The sequence below is a fragment of the Dermochelys coriacea genome, chromosome 6 (genome assembly GCF_009764565.3).
Source record: "Dermochelys coriacea isolate rDerCor1 chromosome 6, rDerCor1.pri.v4, whole genome shotgun sequence".
In the NCBI taxonomy this organism is placed as follows: Eukaryota; Metazoa; Chordata; order Testudines; family Dermochelyidae; genus Dermochelys; species Dermochelys coriacea.
Genome location: NC_050073.1, coordinates 4,505,695 through 4,525,983, shown reverse-complemented (window position 1 = coordinate 4,525,983; position 20,289 = coordinate 4,505,695). Strand labels below are relative to the sequence as shown.

The 20,289-nt window shown below is 53.7% G+C and overlaps 2 protein-coding genes across 7 annotated transcripts in view; both read left to right on the top strand.

Moving 5' to 3' along the window:
• LOC119856526 (zinc finger protein 572-like) overlaps positions 1 to 20,289 on the top strand; it is a 568,866-nt gene that overhangs the window by 338,515 nt on the left and 210,062 nt on the right. The window lies entirely within an intron of this gene.
• LOC119856506 (zinc finger protein 135-like) lies at positions 4,729 to 17,524 on the top strand. The gene is made up of 10 exons (XM_043516102.1): positions 4,729 to 4,913; positions 5,375 to 5,460; positions 7,384 to 7,509; positions 7,914 to 8,027; positions 8,391 to 10,053; positions 12,724 to 12,914; positions 13,140 to 13,222; positions 13,611 to 13,737; positions 14,106 to 14,222; positions 14,811 to 17,524. The coding sequence occupies exons 4-10, from the start codon at positions 7,937 to 7,939 to the stop codon at positions 16,220 to 16,222; spliced, it is 3,684 nt and encodes a 1,227-aa protein (XP_043372037.1). The 5' UTR covers positions 4,729 to 4,913; positions 5,375 to 5,460; positions 7,384 to 7,509; positions 7,914 to 7,936; the 3' UTR covers positions 16,223 to 17,524.

Below are 20,289 nucleotides of genomic sequence, written 5' to 3'. Positions count from 1 at the left end.
CTAACACACGTGTTGGTGATGAATGCAATAGAACTATTAACATTATGTAAATTAAATCTACTCCCCCTGTTTGTCAGATCTAGCTTACTGTTTTCTGTAGAGGACTAGAGATGGTTAGAAATATGTTGGTAAAATGTTTCCATCAAAAATGCCTATTTGCCAAAACGAAAACTATTTGTGGGAAATTTTTGACAAATTTCTTGACTGAAAAAAACCCACTTAACAGGTTTCAAATTGTTCAAATTAGTTATTTTGACACTTTTTAAATTAAAATTTTAATTTTTCCATTTCAAAGCAACTTTTCATTTGGAAATATAAGCTAATTATAGGGGAGAAATGACAAAAATGGTTAAAATTAAAGTGAAATATCATGAAATTATAATAATGAAATCTGAACCTGATTTTTTTTTTCCAGATTTTCAGTTCACTAAAGATGTCAAAATTTTAATTTGCATCCCAATTCAGGATGGGAAAAATTTCCAGAAATTTGAAAATTTTAATGGGATGGAAAACGATTTCCTGTCCAGCTCTGTGTAGGATCTCCTTTTGGATTTTCTCCTCCTTTCTGATCACTACTCTTGTGTGCCCACCCCATAGCATGGGTAGGCAGGCCGAAGCTGGGATCTTTAGCCACTAAAGACGGTACAGGCCTCTATCGCTATGAATCAAAAGATGGACTCATTTAGCAGGTAGCAGTAGTAGGTTATTCTCCATGCAGCTCCATGTCCTGGGGACAGATGGCACATGCTTAGCCAGTGGACATATTCCCCGTCAGTTCCTGAGCATCTCCGTTCAAGTCCTTGCTCAGGGTCTACAAAGTGCAAGGCCAAGTGGCCCCATAGCTAGAGCTGCTCTCTCTAGTGTGTCTGGCCTTTCTGTCACACCCCACTTGTATTTCTAGGGGCAGCTGCTGCCACCCTAAAGGAGGCATGTGAAGTACTGTCAACATGGATGCCTGGTATGGCTCTTTCCCTGCTGACTCTGAGCATGCCCAGGAGAAGCCCATCTGACCTTTCCAAGACAGCTGCGGCATCTGGCCTAATCCGGAGCCGGCTCGCCCTACTGTGGGCTGATCTGGTACCTGTCTAGTAACACTGGGTTCCTGCAACAAGTCTAACTGGTTCTAATTTAGCAATGACTAAGGATCTCTTCCACAACAGCCCATCAAGGAAAGGGGGTTTACCCTGGCACAGCAAATGTCTCCTTCAACTGCCATGGAACATTGAACATCGAGCCCCAATATTCTGTCCTTCCACCATTTCCAACTGCCACGGAAGGCCACTCCATACGGGTATCCTGCATCGTCTCCTCCTCTCGGACAAGGTCTGCCAGCTGCTGCTACCAGCAGCTGTGGAAGGGGCAGGAATGTTTTTTAGGTTTAGCTTTGGTCTTTTTGTTAAGACCAAAGTTTAGATATGCAAGTCAAACCAGACTGCGACGAGTTGCAAAGGGATCTCACAAAACTGGGTGATTGGCTGGACAACAAAGCAGCAGATGAAACTCAGTGTTGATAAATGCAAAGTAGTGGATATTGGAAAACATAATCCCAACTATACATATAAAATGATGGGGTCTAAATTAGCTGTTACCACTCAAGAAAGAAATCTTGGAGCCACTGTGGATAGTTCTCTGAAAACATCCCCTCAATGTGCAGCAGCAGTCAAAAAAGCAGAACCATTAGCAAAGGGATAGAGAACAAGACATACTTCCTCTATATAAATCCATGGTACACACACATCTTGAATATTGCATGCAAGTCTGGTTACCCCAACTCAAAAACATATATTGGAATTGGGAAAGGTACAGAAAAGGGCAACAAAAAATGATGAAGGGTACTGAACAGCTTCCATAGGGGGAGAGATTAAAAAGATTGGGACTTTTCAGCTTGGAAAAGAGATGACTAAGGGGGGACATGATACAGGCCTATAAAACCATTATAGATGTGGAGAAAGTGAATAAGGAAATGTTGTTTACTCCTTTACATAACACAAGAACTAGGGATCATCCAATGAAATTAATAGGCAGCAGGTTTAAAACAAACAAAAGGAACTATTTCTTCACACAATGCACAGTCAACCTGTGGAATTCATTGCCAGAGGATGTTGTGAAGTCCAAAAGTATAACTGGGTTCAAAAAAGAACTGGATAAGTTCATGGAGGATAGCTCCATCAATGGCTATTAGCCAGGATGGGTACGGATGTAAAACCATGCTCTGAAGTGTCCCTAGACCGGGGTGGGCAAACTTTTTAGCTCGAGGGCCACATCTGGGTATGGAAATTGTATGGTGGGCCATGAATGCTCATGAAATTGAGGGTTGAGGTGCGGGAGGAGGTGAGGGCTCCAGCTGGGGGTGGAGGCTCTGGGGTGGGGCCAGAAATGAGGAGTTCAGGGTGCAGGAGGGGGCTCTGGGCTGGGGCAGTGGGTTGGGGTGTGTGGGGAGGGTAGGGGCTCCAGCTGGGGGTGCAGGCTCTGGGATAGGGCTGCGGATGAGGGGTTGGGGATGCAGGAGGCTGCTCTGGACTGGGGCCGAGGAGTTCAGAGAGTGGGAGGGGGTAGGGTGACCAGACAGCAAATGTGAAAAATCAGGACCGGGGTGGGGGGTAATAGCTGCCTATAAAAGACAAAGCCCCATATATCAGGACTGCCCCTATAAAATCAGGACATGGTCACCCTAGGAGGGGGATCAAGGGTGGGGGTTGGGGTGCGGGAGGGGGTCAGGGATGCAGGCTCCAGGCGGTGCTTACCTCAAGCAGCTCCCAGAAACAGTGGCATGTCCCCCCTCTGGCTCCTAATTGGTCTGCATGCTGCCCTTGCCCCAAGTGCCGCCACTGCAGCTTTCATCGGCCGTGGTTCCCAGCCAATGGGAGCTGTGGGGGCGGCACTTGGGGTGGGGGCAACATGCGGAGCCCCTGGCTGCCCCTACATGTAGAAGCCGGAGCGGGGACATGCCTTTGCTTCTGGGAGCCATGCGGATCCATGGCACATGAAGAGCATAGCAAGTCCCAGATCCCGCTCCCCAGCGAGAGCTCAAGGGCCGGATTAAAATGTCTGAAGGGCCAGATGTGGCCCCCGGGCCGTAGTTTGCCCACCCCTGCCCTAGACTTTGTTTGCCAGAAGCTGGGAATGGGTGGCAGGGGATGGATCACTTGATCACCTGTTCTGCTCATTCTCTTGGAAGCACCTGGCATTGGTCACTGCCAGAAGACAGGATACTGGGCTAGATGGACCTTTGGTCTGACCCAGTATGGCTGTCCTTATGGTCCTAACCCCAAGATGCCAGTGTTTTGGAGATGGGAAGAAATTCCTGTATTCTACAGACACTGCAGAGGGTTTAGGGCTGTAGAATGGATGGTCCATGCAATGAACAGGCCAGGACACTGTTATCATTGTGCTGGCCTTAGGGGCCAGTGACGTGACATCAATAACAACCAGTTTTCAGACCTATGGTTTAAGCCCAGCATGAAAGCTGGAACCTCCATCAACATGACAAAGTAGCACTGGCCTTAGGTCCCTGCACCTCAGCCCCCCCTAGGACTGCATTGGGGCTGCACTAATCCTGGGGGGAGAGCACCCCCTACTGAACCCCCCAAATCCCTGAATAGGGTTGCCATATGTCTGGTTTTTGACCAGAACGCCCAGTCAATAAAGGACCCTGGTGGCTCTGGTCAGCACCACTGACTGGGCCGTTAAAAGTCCGGTCGGTTGTGCAGCGGGGCTAAGGCTCTTGTGCGGCTCCTGGAAGCAATGGCACGTCCCCTCTCTGGCTCCTACTCTGGCAATGAGGGGGCTCCACGCGCTGCTCCCGCCCCAAGCGCTGGTTCTGCAGCTCCCATTGGCCTGAACCACGGCCAATGGGAGCTGCAGGGGCAGTGCCTGGGGATGGGGCAGTGCGCAGAGCCTCCTGTCCACGTCTCCGCGTAGGAGCTGGAGTGGGGACATGCTGCTGCTTCCGGGAGCTGCTTGAGGTAAGTGCTGCCGGAGCCGGCACCCCTGACCCCTCCCATGCCCGAACCCCCTGCCCCAGGCCTGATCCCCATCCTGCTCTCCAAATTCCTCAGTCCCACCCTGGAGCACCCTCCTACACCCCAAACCCCTCATCCCCAGCCCCCCCGAGTCTGCACCCCCAGCCGGAGCCAGCAGCCCAACCCCCTGCCCCAACCCCCTCCTGCACCCGAACCCCCTGAGCCAGTCGGGTGGAAATGAGCTAGTGAGGGTGGGGAGAGCGAGCACCGGAGGGGATGGAATGAGTGGGGGGGGCGGGGCCTCAGACAAGGGGCGGGGCGGGGGGCGGGGCAAGGGTGTTTGCCTCCGTAGGAAATGCTCCTTTGGGACGCTGGGGCCAGCACTGACTGCGAGGGGAGAGCGCCCCCTACTGAGCCCCCCACGCCAATCGGGGTCAGCAGCGGCTAAGCCGATTCCTCTGCCAGCCGCCAGCAGGGAACCCCAGAGCGTAGCGTGTGCATTTGACGTCGGCTTTGTGATCCTGCCATGTCCCTTCCCAGACTGGGGGTGAGGGGCGGGGGCTCCCCCAGAAATGCTCATGACGCGGCCCTGGCTTATTACGTTTGAATAAGTCTCATGCGCGTGAACCCAGCTCACATGCTTTTTAAACCACGCCTGATTTTTCACCCGGCTCACGGGTTTTTTTTAGGCTCATCTCGTGATTGTGAATTTTGGGGCGATTCGCTTTCGCGGCTGACGACACGGGGGGAAATGCAGGGGTAAGGCCACGGAGTTCCCAAGCCGGAGAGAGAGAAGCAGGAAGTGATCTGAAATGGGGACGCAGTAACCCAGGGACCTTCCTGTGCCAGCCTCCCCTCCCGGGCTCACTTCGGAGTCACTCCCTGCACCCTGTGTGCAAAGGGGCTGAATCCCCGTCTGCAGCCCCAGGGGGAATCGCCCTGGCCGGAGCGGTGAGTGGGGCGGGGAGTCCCAGCGAGAGGGGCAGGCAATGAGTGCAAGCAGCCAAGAAGAGCAAATGAGAGCGGGGCTGTGGGTTGGGATTGAGGGGCACCGGTAGGGCTGTGGGGCAGCACGGAGCCCAGGGCTGGGATAGCAGGGCCTGTGGGTGAGGATGGAGGGGCACCAGCAGAGCTGTGGGGGAGCTGCCGGTTGTACAGTGACTAGACGGTTTCCCAGACCCAGTTCAGGTGGTTCCAGGGTGGGGATGCACCTCCTCGCCAGAGGAGCTCCAGAACGAGGAGGGGGAGCTGCTCCCCAAGTGGCTGGAGCTTGGGGGCTGCTAATGGGGCTGATTGTGTTTCCAGCAGGGCCTGCTCCTCGTGGGAGTGGCCCTGGGCTCTAGCAGAGGGGTTTGATCCCTAAGATACCCTGGCCAGAGTGGGTCTGGTTCCTGACCCTGTTTCCTTTCCAGATTTGCACCAGCTGTCCGGTCCGCATGAGGAGGGGAGTGATGGAGGGCAGGAGCCCCTGCCCTGGCTTCTTATGCCCGGCTTCTAGGTGAGCTTCTGCCGAGCCATCCTGGGTTTGCTGGCCTACCAAACCCGTCCCTCCCTTCTCCTCCTTTTCTCCCCCATCTATCCCCTTTATGCCCTATCTGCAGGGTTTCCCACCCCCAGGGGATGGTGGCGACTTGGCAGACCCTTCTCATGGGCACAGGGGCCACTGATTTCCCCCTCCCACCCCACCGAGAAGCAGTTGTTGCGCATTGGTAATTGTATGCCACAGATCTCCCCTCTGTGCCTGACCCACAGAGGATAGGAGTCGCGACGTTCCAGCCTGCTTTGCAGAGCCTTGGTTCTTCAGTTCAAGCTGCCGCAGCGTGCGCTCTTAGTTCTGCAGGTCCCTGCTGTGTTGGCTGAGATGGTGGCCATCACAGCATCTTGCGTGGAGATGAGGCCTCTCTGCTCAGCAGCACAGCACAGGCCGGAGGCAGGAATCCCAGCTCCCTCCACCTGCCAGGGAATGTGCTGGCTTCTCCATGGGCCTGGAAGTTGTGGGGAGGACGTGGGGTGGCACAGTTGATTCAGAGGAGCAGAGGTAGCGCAGTGAAAGGCGAGAGAGACCATCTCATGGAGAGAGGGGTACCCTGGAGGAGACAGAGTTCAGGGGTGGACAGACAGACCGAAGTACATACACCTGTTTTGCCCAATTCCCACAATCCTTTGTGCCCTCAGAGGATCGTGAGGCGAGGGGAGAGTTTAGCCATTTTACGGCATGCGGACCAAAATGGAGGCTGAGAAGCAGCGAGGCATTGTGGAGGAGCAGAACTGTAGTCAGGTGGCTATCAGCTTCTCCGTTCTGGGCCAGCCGAAGCGCTTGTGATATCACAGCTCGAGGCTACATGTGAAGAGTTGCAGCAATCTCAGCCTCTGGAGATTGCTACAGCATGAATCATCCTGGCCTGGTCTACAGGGGGGCAGCCTCCGTCTTGACCACTCGCAACAGGAGACTGTTTGGAAGCCGTAGCCAATCTGAGTGCGAAGCCCAGAAGGCTGCAGAGGGGAGGTAATTTGGTTGGGGTCAGCTCTTCAAAATCTCTCCCTTTGCCAGCCAACATGATCTCCCTGACTGGGAAGAGTCCAGAAGGTATAGCTGGAGTTGTCTATTTCTTTATCCTCCTCGCTTAGAGAGGGCAGGTTTGGTACCAGGAGCCAGTTAGCAAGGACCAGAGGATTTAGAGAGATACAGGCTGCACTGGAGTCTCTCACCACTTCCTCTCAGGTTTCACTCCCACTTTCACATGTTGGAAAGGCCTGGGTAATCCACCATATTCCCACAGAGCAGCCCTGGCTCTCTAACAAGATTGATTTAGCTCACTGAAGAGAAGGTGAAAAGGTAACTTGATCACACTCTATAACCACCTTTATGGGGAGGAGATTCTTGAGGGCAGAGGACTCTGTTAACCTAGTAGGCAAAGAAGGAGCAAGATCCAAAGGCTTGAAGTGGAAGCTAGATTACTTCATTCTGGAAATAAGGCACACATTTTAAACAGGGAGTGTGATTAACCAGCTTCTCAAAGGAGGGAGTCTTGAAATCCAGATGGGACCTCTCCTTCTAAAATTTATGCTCTAGTTCAACCACAAGTTATTGGGCTGGATACAGGAATTGCTGAGTGAAATCCTCTCACCTGAGTTATCTAAGGAGTTGGACGAGATGATCAGAACAGTCCCTTTTGGCTTCAATATATGGATCTTTTGACTCTGTTGTAGGAGCATATCCCTTCTCTTCCTTTCCTGCCCCAGCCCTTCTTAGTAATCTCTCTCTTCCAAAACGAACACCAAGGAAACCTCTCGCTGCTTCCTTGCTTTCTTGGGGTTTCGCCACAAGCTTTCTGTGGTGCCCCTTGTGGCTCATGCACTGATTTTGTGGAGGGAAGGGAATTGGTGGAGTAGGTTCTGAGGGGGTCCCTTGTGGTTCCAGGTGCCAGTGACGTTCAAGGAGGTGGTCGTGTGCTTCCTCAAGAAAGAGTGGGGTGACCTGGATGAAGGGCAGAGGCAGCTCTACAGGGCGTCTTCCATGAGCATTATGAGACTCTGATTTTGCTGGGTGAGGAGTTGCTTCTTCTCGAGGATTAGGAGCTGGGGGAAGCATGTGCCCACTCAACTGCCCAGGGCAACTGCTCTGGGGTCATCTCCATTCTTGGAAGAGACTCGAGTCAGTTAACAAGTTTTAAAATGGCTTAATAGTTTCCATTTGCGTGAGCCCCCCCACAGCCTCTTTGTGTTTGCATCCTTGACTCCCCTACAGGGGAGCAGCCCATCTCTCCCCACTGGCCTCTTACTGCCCCAATGGGTCCCCATGAACTTTCCCCCTCTGGTATACTTTCCCCCTCTGTGTTTCTCCCAGCAGAGAACATGGTCAAGGTTAAAATCTGGGAACGTTCCCTGTATCAAGCCCCCATGGGAGATTTCACCAGGTGCCATCTTGCCTGTTTCCTTCCCTGTCAGCAGGATTCCCCATCCCTGACCTGGCCATGACCTCCCAGGTGGAGCAAGGGGAAGAACCGAGGGTCCCGGATCTCCAGGGCTCCAAGGAAAGGGAGATCCCCAGAGGTGACCACACAGGTGAGGAATGAGTGACACTGGCTCGGAGACTGTCCGGGAGTGAAGGGAAAAGCTGGGATCCCAGCAAAGCCACAGAAGGCCCCCCAGTTCTATCTCCACTTGCTCTGTATTGTCCCAGCAGGTACCTTGTCCTCATGGCAGGTGTCACGCCTGGATCCCATCTGCCCTGCCTAACTCCGGCTTTCTCTGAGGACTCAGCTGGGCTGTTGGGGCAGAACCTCTGCTCCTCTGCCCTCAGGGAAGGGTTTGGGGGATTCGCTTCCTGCCCATCAGGTTTCCTGCTCGGTGACAAACCCCTTTGCTGCCCCCTTTCTACTCGGCGCCGGGAACAAGCCCCAGCTGGATTCTCTCTCTCTCTCCCAGCAGGTGCCGGGACAGTGAGTGAGAACGAGGAGGAGAATCACCAGTGGGAGGGGCCCGTGGGAGCAAAGCCACATGGGATGTCTCAGAACCTCGAGCAGGGAGAGGCCGTCGAGAGCCAGGGTGGGATGGGGCTCGGACAGGGGAAGGCCCAGGCTAAATCCGCACACCAGGCACGGCACAGGCGGGTGGGCCGTGTCATCTGTGGCGACTGCGGGAAGAGCTTTGTGAAGAACTATGACCTCTTCAAGCACCAGCGGGTCCACACAGGAGAGAAACCTTACAGCTGCCCTGACTGTGGGAGGAGCTTTGCCTTCCACTCCACCCTCAGCAAACACCAGCACATCCACACCGGCGCCAGGCCCTTCCAGTGTGCCGAGTGCGGGAAGAGCTTCCGGCAGAAAGGCCACCTGACCCGCCACGGCCGTGTCCACGCCGGGTTAAAGCCCTACGTCTGTGCTCACTGCGGGGCGGCCTACAGCACCCGCACCAACCTGCTGCGGCACCAGAGTGGCCACACAGGGGAGCTGCCCTACAAGTGCACGGAGTGCGGCCGGCGCTTCGGGGAGATTGCCGCCCTAGTGGCGCATCTGGTGGCGCACACCGGGGAGCGGGCCCACAAGTGTCCCGAGTGCGGGAAGAGCTTCCGGCGCGGCTCGTCACTGACGGAGCACCGGCGGGTGCACACCGGGGAGAGGCCCCACGTCTGCCCCCAGTGTGGGGAGAGCTTCATGCGCCGTGCCACCTTCAACGACCACGTGCGGGGCCACTCGGGGGAGCGGCCCAACGTCTGCGACGTCTGTGGGAAGTGCTTCACCAAGCGGCACTCGCTGCTGCAGCACCAGCGGTCCCACACTGGAGAGAAGCCTCACCAGTGCCCCGACTGCCCCAAGAGCTTCATCGCTAGCTCCGCTCTGGTGCAGCACCGCCGGATCCACACCGGCGAGACACCCTACCGCTGCGAGGACTGTGGGCGCAGCTTCAGCCAGCGCTCGGTGCTGACCACGCACCGGCGGTTGCACACCGGCGAGCGGCCCTACAAGTGTGGCCAGTGCGGCAAAGGCTTCAGCCAGAGCTCGGCGCTGACCCAGCACCGCCGCACCCACACGGGGGAGTCGCCCTATGGCTGCGCCCAGTGCGGGCGGAACTTCAGCGGCATGTCGGCCCTCAAGCGGCACCACCGGACCCACACCGGCGAACGGCCCTTCCGCTGCGGCCAGTGTGGGAAGGGCTTCAAGCAGAGCTCCACGCTGGTCCAGCACACCAGGATCCATACGCAGGAGAGGCCCTTCTCCTGCACCCATTGCGGCAAGAGCTTCAGCCAGCGGTCGGCTCTCGCCAAGCACCAGCGGACTCATGCCAAGGAGAGTGGCGGCTCCCACGAGGCCGTGGGGACACGGTTCTACAAGGACCCCTTCGTTCAGCCAGGGGAGGGTGGCAGCGAGCCCGAGGAGGTGGTGGTGGTTCTCCCGCCGGGGACATGGGATTGTGAGATGACCCCACGGGTAAAGGAGGAGCTGGGGACACCCCTGCAGGTGAAGGAGGAACCGGAGCCGCCTCTGCATATTCAAGATGGGCCCTATCAGGTTAAACAGGAGCAGCTGGAGCTGCCACAGGAAATTAAAGAGGAGCCGGCACCCTCCCTGAAGATTAAAGAGGAGCCTGAGTGAAGGGAAGATTTTTGGGAGGGGCTGGATCGAGGGTTTGGGCATCGGATGGTGGAATAGGAATTAAACGTAGTGGGGCTTTTTCCAGGGACACTGAGCCACCCGCCTACCCAGACAGCCGGGGACAAGATGGAGGGGTCAGAGCCTGGGAGGTTGGAATAAAAAATGAAACACAAACTTTATGAAGGAAAAATGTAAAGGGCAGTTATGTTCTGCTTCTCAGGGGTCCCGGGCATCTCCTCTTCGGTGGAGGTGGCCAACAAAGTGCCCCACGTTGGGATAGTTTCCCCCCTTCCCCACTTGGCAGGGATCATTAACCCCTCCTAGGCCCAGCGTGGCCCCTAATGGTAGAGCTGTAGCATTTTTAGCCTTGATAATGGAGATCCCTGGCTCTGTGCCGCCCATGCCTAGATAAGAGTGAAAAAATGCTTTTCATCGGGGGTTTTCGCTGGTGGTTTTCTCTTTCTTATTTCTCCCCGGTCAATAAACAGTATCTTAGTGAAGATGAACTCTTCTCTGTAGTGTGGTAGCCCCTAGGAACCCCACTCATGGACCAGGACCCCACTGTGCTCGGCGCTGTACAAACACACACCGAAAAAGCATTTACCAGAGCGCAGATTTGACTGTGGAGATGGAGAGGGGCGATTGCCAACATGCTGGCAGGGGAGACAAGGTGTTGGGGGGAAGAAAATAAAAATGCCATCCTCCACGGTACTCCTAGTCACAAAAGGCCTTGGGGAGGCTACAAAGATTGTCTTCGTAATAGATCTGTGGATGGCACGGTACGCCTGCCTATAAAGTACATAGATTCTCCTCGCTGTGATGTCTGAGACTCTTTTTTCCACAGCTGCAGCTTTCTGATTACTGATCTTGGCATAGAGCTTCCTTCAGCTGCCATGGAGCCTTCCTGGCCCCAGCATACACATTTCCTGTCATTTCCAACAGCCACCTCCCCACCCACCAGGCCAATTTCCCTCCATTTCCAACGACACGGGCCCCAGTGTTTGAACCTCCCACCATTTGCAACTGCCACAGACCCGTCAGGCCTGCGGCCCTCCCCAGAGTCTGCTGAGGGGACTTGTGGTGGGCTTTGCAATGGGTGGGCTCCATAGCTGATCTTTCACCTCAAAATATTGCACAAATTGTAAGGCGGGAAAGGGAAGAGATTCCTGTACCCCATGACGCTGTGTGGGATAGGGAGGGGGTGAGGAAGTGACAAGGAACATCCAGGAGTGGATTGAGCCGGGACACCATGGTTCAAGTCCCATCCCTTGAGAAGAGATGTGTGATCGGTACCGAACCAGGCACCATCTCAGCCCAGCACTCCCTGTACAACATTGGGGTCAGCACTGGCTGAGAGAGGAGAGCGCCCCCCACTCTTTAACCTGACAGGGCTCATTAGTGGGCCAACAATGGAAAGCAGAATTGCATTCCCCCAAAGAAGCCCATGCATCCATCAGTGTGACCAAAGAGTGACATAGCGCGGGACATAGGCTTGCAGGGCGTGCTGCAGCACCGCTAGGTTTTGCATCCCCACCCTGCACCCCTGCCGCCCAGGGTCCTGGCCGCTGGCCCTGCACCCCTCTGCCCCCTGAGGTTCTAGCTGCAGGCCCCGCTGCTGCCCAGGGGCTTCGCTGCCAGCCCTGCATGTGGGGTGTCGGCCCCGTGCCCGAGGGCTCCACTGCCGGCCCCAGGGTCCTGGCCACAGGCTGCTGGCCACCAGCCCTGCATGCAGGGTTCCAGTGACTGGCCTCATGACCAGAACTCCACACTTGGCCCTAGCTGTGGCTCCAACCTCTGTCGTCTTATCCCATCCACGTTCCCCAATCCCAGAGCCACGGCCCTGCTCCTGGCCCCAGCTCTAGGGGGTGGTGAGGGGCATGGATAGGGGTTAGAGGGGTGCAGCTTAGCACCCCCCACTCCAAAAACTGTTCTAGCACCACTGTGCAGGGAGGGCTGGCGAAGGGCAATTCCCAGTGGAGTTGCTGGCTTCCCTGGGGGAGCCTATATCCCAGATCCTCAAAGATATTTAGTCTCGTAACGTCCTTTGAAATCTCCCCCTTACAACCAGTGCCGACCCCAGGGCCCCAAATCACTGGAAGTTAGGAGCCTAAATACCTTGGAGGGCCTGGACTGTGGTGCACAGAGCCAGCAGGGATGGGCTCATTCATCAGAAAAACAGCGTTTTCCAATCTGGGAAGTTAATGGGTTAAAACCAACAATCTCCCAAACCTGCTGTGCCAGAAGCGGGGACTGTAATAGCACTGGGACCTTCCTGTCCAGCCCCCTGCATCCTGGACTCAGAGTCACTCTTGTGCATCCCTGCAGCATCCTCAGGCCAGGGCCCAGGGGAATCACCCCAGCTGGCTGGGCAGTTAGCTGTGGGCACCAGGTGCTGGGGAAACACAGAGAGCGGCAGCCATAGGTGGCTCCAGGGGAGGGAGAGAAACAGCAGCAGAGACAGGAAATCACTGCCTGGAGGCTGGAAAGAAGCAGCCAGGATTGAGGAGCGGAGGTGGGGGAGTTTGCAGGGCCCACGGCAGCTCCAAGCCAGAGCACTTAGCCTGGAAACCCCAGAAGCCTTGAGGGTTGCACCACGGTGAGGCCTGAGCTCTCAGCTGTGCTTGCCCTTTGTGGCTAGGATGCATACGCCCCTCCACGTAATGTTCCCCTGTTATCTCTTTCTCCCAGGCTCTGCTGGAGTCCTGGTTGCAGTTCAATCAAGCTGGGCAGGAAGTGGTCTCAGACAAGATGGATTCCCCGAGCCTCCAGCTGGTGCAACTGAAGTGTGTATCCCAGGAGGAACTTCCAGGATCCTGGAGCACGCCGTCCCAGGAGCCCCGAGAGCGACGGGAAAGGGGTACTGAGCAGGGTGATCAGGATGGGGTGGGAGAGTAGCTGAAGGAGCACTGGAGGGCTAAGACCTGTGCCAAGGGGGCAGCCCTGCAAGGGGCGAGCGGGTGCCAGGGGCTCAGCATGACCCCAGCACGTGGGAGCAGAAGGGTTTGTCTTGAAGGGGGAAGATACCCGCATTGGGACCCCCACATAATATGTTCTTCACACTCCTCTCCCCCGCCCTTCCCAGATCAGCTTCTGCCCCAGATATCCGAGGAGGAGAGCGATGATGAGCAGGAGTCCGTGTCATCAATCCCCATGGTCGGCTTCCAGGTGAGCTGCGTGGTCATCCCATCCTCGCTGTCGAAGGATGGAGCTCAGCGTCTCTCCTACGGGACATTAACTGGTTCCTCTCTGAGGCTTGGAGGGATCCTTCAAAAGCCCTCTGGGCACCGATCCCGCTCTGTCTGAGACTTTATTTTGAACAGCTGTAGGGTGCTGGATCCTGAGGCACTGAAATCTATTGCACAAGCCCATTGGCTATAGCAAGGGAGGGGTTCAGTCCTATTTTGGTAGCAGGGAGAATTCTTTCCCTTGTGAATATCATCCCATCCCCTTTCTGCCCCACTCTCCCTCTTCCTCCCTCCCTCCCTGACACTCCTTCCTCATCCCTGCTTCCCCCTGCTGTCAGATGGGACCATTGGGTTTCTTGTGGTTCCAGGTGCCAGTGTCGTTCGAGGAGGTGGCCGTGTTTTTCTCCTGGGAAGAGTGGGGGCTCCTGGACGAAAGCCAGAGGCAGCTCTACAGGGACGTCATGCAGGAGAATTACCAAGCTCTGATCTTGCTGGGTGAGGCGACGGGGCCCTTTGAGGATCAGGAGATGGTGGGCATGGGGGTTCAGAAGTGGCCAAGGTGGTTTTGGCCCATCAGATAAGTTATCTATGTGGGGTTAGATCTGGGTTTTATTTTTGTTGTCTGCCTGCATCCAGCTCACCTGTGCGTGGGAATCCCTGACTCCCCTACAGGGTACAGCCCGTCTGCCCCCAGGTGTCTCATTGTTCCAAAGGATCCCTGTGAACATTCCCCCCCTGCTTGGATCCTGCTCTCCACCCAGCAGAGAGCGGGGCCGGGGTTAAAACCAGGGACATGTTCTCTGTACTGAGCCCTTGGGTGAGATTTCACCATGTGCCGTCTCACCTGTTTCCTTCCCCGCCAGCAGGAGTCCCCATCCCTGACCCGGCTGCTATCTCCTGGATGGAGCGAGGGGAAGGGCCGAGGGTGCCGGATCTCCAGGGCTCCAAGGAAAGGGAGATCATGAGAGGCGCCGGCACAGGTGAGGAATGAGCGACACCAGCTTGGAGACTGTCCGGGAGAGAAGGGAAAAGCTGGGAACGCCCACCCAGTTCTGTCCCAGTTACTATGGCAACGCCCACAGGCCCTGTTCAGGATCTGAGCCCCACTGAGCCAGGTGCTGCACAAACACAAAGATAGACATGGTGCCTGCCCCAAGGAGATTACCCTTTTGAACGACAAAGGATGGGCAAAGGGGAGACAAAGGATGGGCGAACAGGGTCTGGTTGATATCTCTAGGCATGTTAGACCTTAAAAAGGCAGGGCCAGATCCCCAGCTGGTGTAAACGAGTGATACTCCATTGGCTTGTATGCAGTGATGCCCCTTTCCCTCCCCCACTCCCTGCAGCACAGCGCCCCCCACTGATCAATGCTGAGGCGACCTACTGGATGCTCTCTCTGTACTTGCTATGTGAGCCATTAGATCCATGTCACTGTCATGGTTCTGCCAAGCTGTGGTAATGTCCAGCTTCTTGAATGAGGGGTTCCTGTGAGATGAGCCTGTTTCTGATCCCAGCAGAGATGTGGAAGCACATGGTCAGACCCTGGCTGGATTCTTTCTCTCTCCCAGCAGATGCCAGGAGGGAAAACCCCCAGCAGGAAGGGTCTGCAGGAGTGGAGCTGCACAGGAAGTCCCAGAGCCCGGAGTGGGGAGAGGCATCGGGTGGGGTGGGATGGCAGAAGGGGAAGCCGTCTCAGCAGGAAAGACCCAAGGCCAGTGGTCACCCGCGGGCAAGAGAGGGGCCCATCATCTGCGGAGATTGTGGGAAAAGCTTTGGGAAGAGCTCGGAGTTCATCAAACACCAGCGCACCCACACGGGCGAGAGGCCCTACCAGTGCCCTGACTGTGGGAGGAGCTTTGCCATCCGATCCAACCTACTCCGTCACCAGCGCATCCACACCGGTGCCAGGCCTTACCCATGTGCCAAGTGCGGGAAGAGCTTCCGCCACAAGGAGCACCTGACCCGCCACGGGCACGTCCATGCCGGGTTAAAACCCTACATCTGCACTCACTGCGGGGTGGCCTACAGCACCCGCACCAACCTGCTGCGGCACCAGAGCAGCCACACGGGGGAGCTGCCCTACAAGTGCATGGAGTGCGGCCGCCGCTTCGGGGAGATCGCCACCCTGGTGGCACATCTGGTGGTGCACTCCGGAGAGCGGGCCCACAAGTGTCCCGAGTGCGGGAAGAGCTTCCGGCACGGCTCGTCGCTGACGGAGCACCGGCGGGTGCACACTGGGGAGAAGCCCCATATCTGCCCCCAGTGCGGAAAGGGGTTCATGCGGCGCTCCATCCTCAATGGGCACCGGCGCACCCACACCGGTGAGCGGCCCAACGCCTGCGGGGAGTGCGGCAAAGGGTTCACCCAGCGGTCATCCCTGCTGCAACACCAGCGTACCCACCGGGGCGAAAGACCATACCCATGTCCCCAGTGTGGGAAGAGCTTCAGCCAGAGATCGGCGCTGACCACCCACCGGCGGCTGCACACCGGGGAGCGGCCCTTCCACTGCGCCCAGTGCGGAAAGAGCTTCAGCCAGAGCTCAGCGCTGGTCCAGCACCAGCGGACCCACACCGGTGAGACCCCCCACTGCTGTGGGGACTGTGGGAAGGGCTTTGGGGACCGCTCGGCCCTTAAGCGGCACCAGCGCACCCACACGGGTGAGCGGCCCTACCGCTGCACCCAATGCAACAAAAGCTTCAAGCAGAGCTCGGCGTTGACACAGCACGTTCGGATCCACACTGGGGAGCGGCCCTATGTCTGTCCCCACTGTGGGAGGGGATTCTCTCAGGGCTCGGCTCTGGCCCAGCACCAGAGGACTCATGCCAAGGAAAGGGGCCTGTCAGATGTGCCCACTGCCAGTCGCCTGTACAGGGATCCCTTCATCCGGCCAGGGGATGTGGAGGAGGGGAAGCAGGGCTGCCCCTGGGGACACGGTGCACCCAGCCAGGCTGAAAGAGAAGCTGCAGTGATAGAATCATAGAAATGTAGGACTCGAAGAGACCTCAAGAGGTCATCAATTCCAGCCCCCTGTGCTGAGACAGGGCCAAGTAACCCTATCCCTGGCAGGTGTTTGTCCCACCTGTTCTTAAAAACCTCCAATGTCAGGGATTCCACAATCTCTCTCGGGAGCCTATTGCAGAGGTTAACTACCCTTAAAATTTAGAAAGTTTTCCCTAATATCTAACCTAAATCTCCCTTGCTGCGGATAAAGTCCGTTGCTTTTTGTCCTTCCTTCAGTGGACAGGGAGAACAATTGATCTTCATCCTCTTTATAACAACCCTTAACATATTTAAAGGCTCTTCTCAGGTCCCCCCACAGCCTTCTCTTCTCGAGACTAAACATGCCTGGCTTTTTAAGAGTTCTGCTAGGTCAGGTTTCCTAAACCTTATATCATTTTTGTTGCTGTTCTCTGGACTCTATAATTTATTCACATCTTTCTGTGGTGCCCAGGATTTGACACAGTTCTCCAGCTAAGGCCTCACCAGTGCCGAATAGAACAGGACAATTACCTCCTGTGTCTTATGTAGGACACTCCTGTTAATCCACCCCAGAATGATACGAACCATTTTTGGTCATCTTTATTGGTTATCACTCATCTTTATTGAATTTTATTGATGCAGGTGGGCAGAGTGAAGGGCTGGAGGCTGGATTTGGGCATCCTGGGGAACAGGAGGAGGTGTTTTGAGTCATTTCTATCAGAAATCCTGTCCTTGCTGGGGACATGTCCCCCTCCCATACTCCTCTCCCAGCAAGGATCATTAACCACCACAGGCTCAGCCTGTCCCCTAATGTCTGTGCCCATCCCATGGGGGCCCCGTCTCTTCACTCTCCAGGATCTCACCAGATCTAGCCATCCTTCTCTGCTCCTTCCCCTCTCCTGGGGCCAAGGTTGGGGGTTCGCAGACTGATCCAAAGCCCACTGAAGTCAGTGGGAAGACTCCCATGGGTTTTAGGTCAGCTTATTAATTTCTCTGAGTCTCTGTTCTCAAAGTGTAAAATGGGGATAATCAAAATTCAGATGATGAGCTCTTTGGGGCAGGAACTGTATTTCACTGTGTGTCTATGCAGGGCCTGGCACAATTCAGTTATTTATAAATTCATTGATGCCAGTGCCAGAAAGGACCACTGTGATCATCTCCCATGTAACATCGGCCAGAGAGCTTCTTCAAAATAATTCCTAGAGCAGAGCTTTTAGAAAAACATACAATCTTTACAAAAACTAGTTTGTCCCTACTGTTACTCACACCTTCTTGTCAACTGTTTGAAATGGGCCACTCTCATTACCACTACAAAAGTGATTTTTTCCTCTCTTGGTATTCTACTGTTAATTGAATTGTCTCGTTAGCACTGATCCCCCACTTGGTAAGGCAATTCCCATCTTTTCATGTACTGTATATTTATACCTGCTACTGTATTTTCCACTCCATGTATCTGATGAAGTGGGTTTTAGCCCACGAAAGCTTATGCCCAGATAAATTTGTTAGTCTCTAAAGTGCCACAAGGACTCCCCATTGTTTTTGCTGATACAGACTAACACAGCTAGCACTCTGAATCTTGATTTAAAAATTGCCAGTGATGGAGAATCCACTGCAACCCTTGGTAAATTGCTCCAGTGGTTAATTCCTCTCACTCTTCAAAATTTATGCCTTATTTCCAGTCTGAATTTGTCTAGCTTCAAATTCCAGCCGTTGGATCTTGTTATACCTTTGTCTGCTAGACTGAAGAGCCCATTATCAAATTTCTGTTTTCCAAGTAGGTTCTTATGGAGTGTAATCATGCCTTCCCTTAACCTTCTCTTTGTTAAGCTAAATAGCTTGAGCTCCTTGAATTTGTCACTGTAAGGCAGATTTTCTAATCCTTTAATCATTCTTGTGGCTCTTATCTGACTCTTTCCAATTTATCCATACTCTTCTTGAATTGTGAGCACCAGAACTGGACACAGGATTTCAGCAATGATTGCACCAGAGCCAAATACAGAGGTAAAATAATCTCTTTAATCCTTCTTGAGATTCTCCTGTTCATGCATTCCACGATCGCATTAGCCCTTTTGGTCACAACATCACACTGGGAGCTCATGCTCAGCTGATTATGCACCCAAATCTTTTTCAGTCATTGCTTCCTAGGAGAGAGTCCTCCATCCAGTAAGTATTTTGAGGTGGAGGCCATCCAAACTATGCAGCCCCCCTTGCCCCACAGAAGATGGGCCAATGTTCTACAAAACGAAAGCCCTACATCCTACACCACTTACCAAGCCAGGGGTTCACTTCCAGAATCTTTTGTCTTCCTTTGCGCCAGGGACAGGAAGGATCTCAGAGAAGATCACTCAGGCCAGTGATTTTTAACCTGTGGTCCGTGGACCCACTGGGGTCGGTAGACTATGGCTAAGGAGTCTGTGAAAGGTGACTATGAAAATAAAGTTTCAGATCCCAGAAAAGGAATTCTGTTTTTATGATCAATCAAAAGTACGTGAATACCACAGGTTGAAACCCAGAATTGTTGTCGTTACCATAGAAGCACACAGTTTAGCCCCTTTCTTACACTGTGTCAAATGCCGTGCTGAGCACATGCAACATTTATAATTGAATTCTGTTCAGTCAGTTTTCAGTCTAAGACTTCTATGGAAGGGGTCCGTGGACCACAGGTTGAATTTTGAAAGGGGCCCACATAGCCATTTGAAATTTTTTATGGGTCTGCAAATGAAAAAAGGTTGAAAACCACTGACTTAGGCATTCTCCTTCTTCAGCACACTTCCCAGTCCTGTGGTGTCATCTACATTCTGCAAGATAACCCATGAGAGATCTGCAAACTATCCCACAGTACAGTGGGGACCCCAAGCTCAGTTGGGAGTCTATGCAGTGCCTGGCACAATGGGGCCATAATTTCAGTTAGGACCAGTAAGCTCTATTGCAATACACTCAATAATAAATTTGGAGATCTCTCCACTAGAAATCAGACCAAGATCTATTCTGTCTTTTCTTAGCTTGCTTTGGTTCCGGTGGTTTCATATTTCCCTTGGATGCCCCCTCCTCCTCATATAGTTATGCATCTAATCCATACATCCATCCGTTTCCACCCACCTATCCAACCAATTTATATTAGACCCATCTCCATACATACTGTCAAAGATCCTCCTAAATGGTTATGTGTAAATTCTTGACACTCTAGTTGGTACGATTTTGTGCATTCTAATTTTAGTCTCACCACTAACTTAAGAGGAATCTTGTGTGTACAGAGCACATCAGCAAGTTTTTTTTGATTTGTGCATAACTTTTATTCTGGAAAATTCAATAAACAAGATGTCAATTTAAAAAGAAAAATCAGCTTCCTGGGTTTTTTTGCTTGTATTTTTGTCCTCAAATTGTTCCAGATTGTCTTGATTTTGTATCCAGTTACCTTGAAATTTGTCCAGGTTCTGGGCAGTACTCCTCCCAGTAGGAGTAGTGGGGGGCAAACATCCTGATGAACTTGAAGATGGAGCTTGATAAATTTATGAATGGAATTACTTAACAGGTTTGTCTATGCTGGTGGAGGACTGGACTCAATGGCACAGGAGGTCCCTTCCTCTCCTAGGTTCCTATGAGCCTCACTAACTGGGAAAAAATAAAAATATAGCTCTCTGTGATAAATCTGAGTGTGCTCTTTAATAATTACTTCTATGCTATTTGGAGCTGTCACTAGAGCCATATGTCTATACCATATAATGAAGTAGATATTTCATGCTAGGGGTGTGAAGAAGGGCAGACACTTTTTTTACTAGTTGTCTAGCAGCTTAAAATTGATATATTCTAGTCTGACCTGTATAGCACAGGCCATTAATGCCACCCAGTTATCCCTGTAACGAGCCCAATGTGTTTGATTGAAGCATCTTTCAGAAAGGCGTCCCATCTGGATTTGAAGAGATGGAGAATGCACCAGTCCCATTGGGAGTTTATTAACCTTTGCATCACTCATTCCCAATGGCTATAGCTAGAGTTGAGGGGGGCAGAGTTAAGGTTGCATTGTATGTGTGTGTGTGGGGGGGGTGATGTATATATACCTTAACTCTT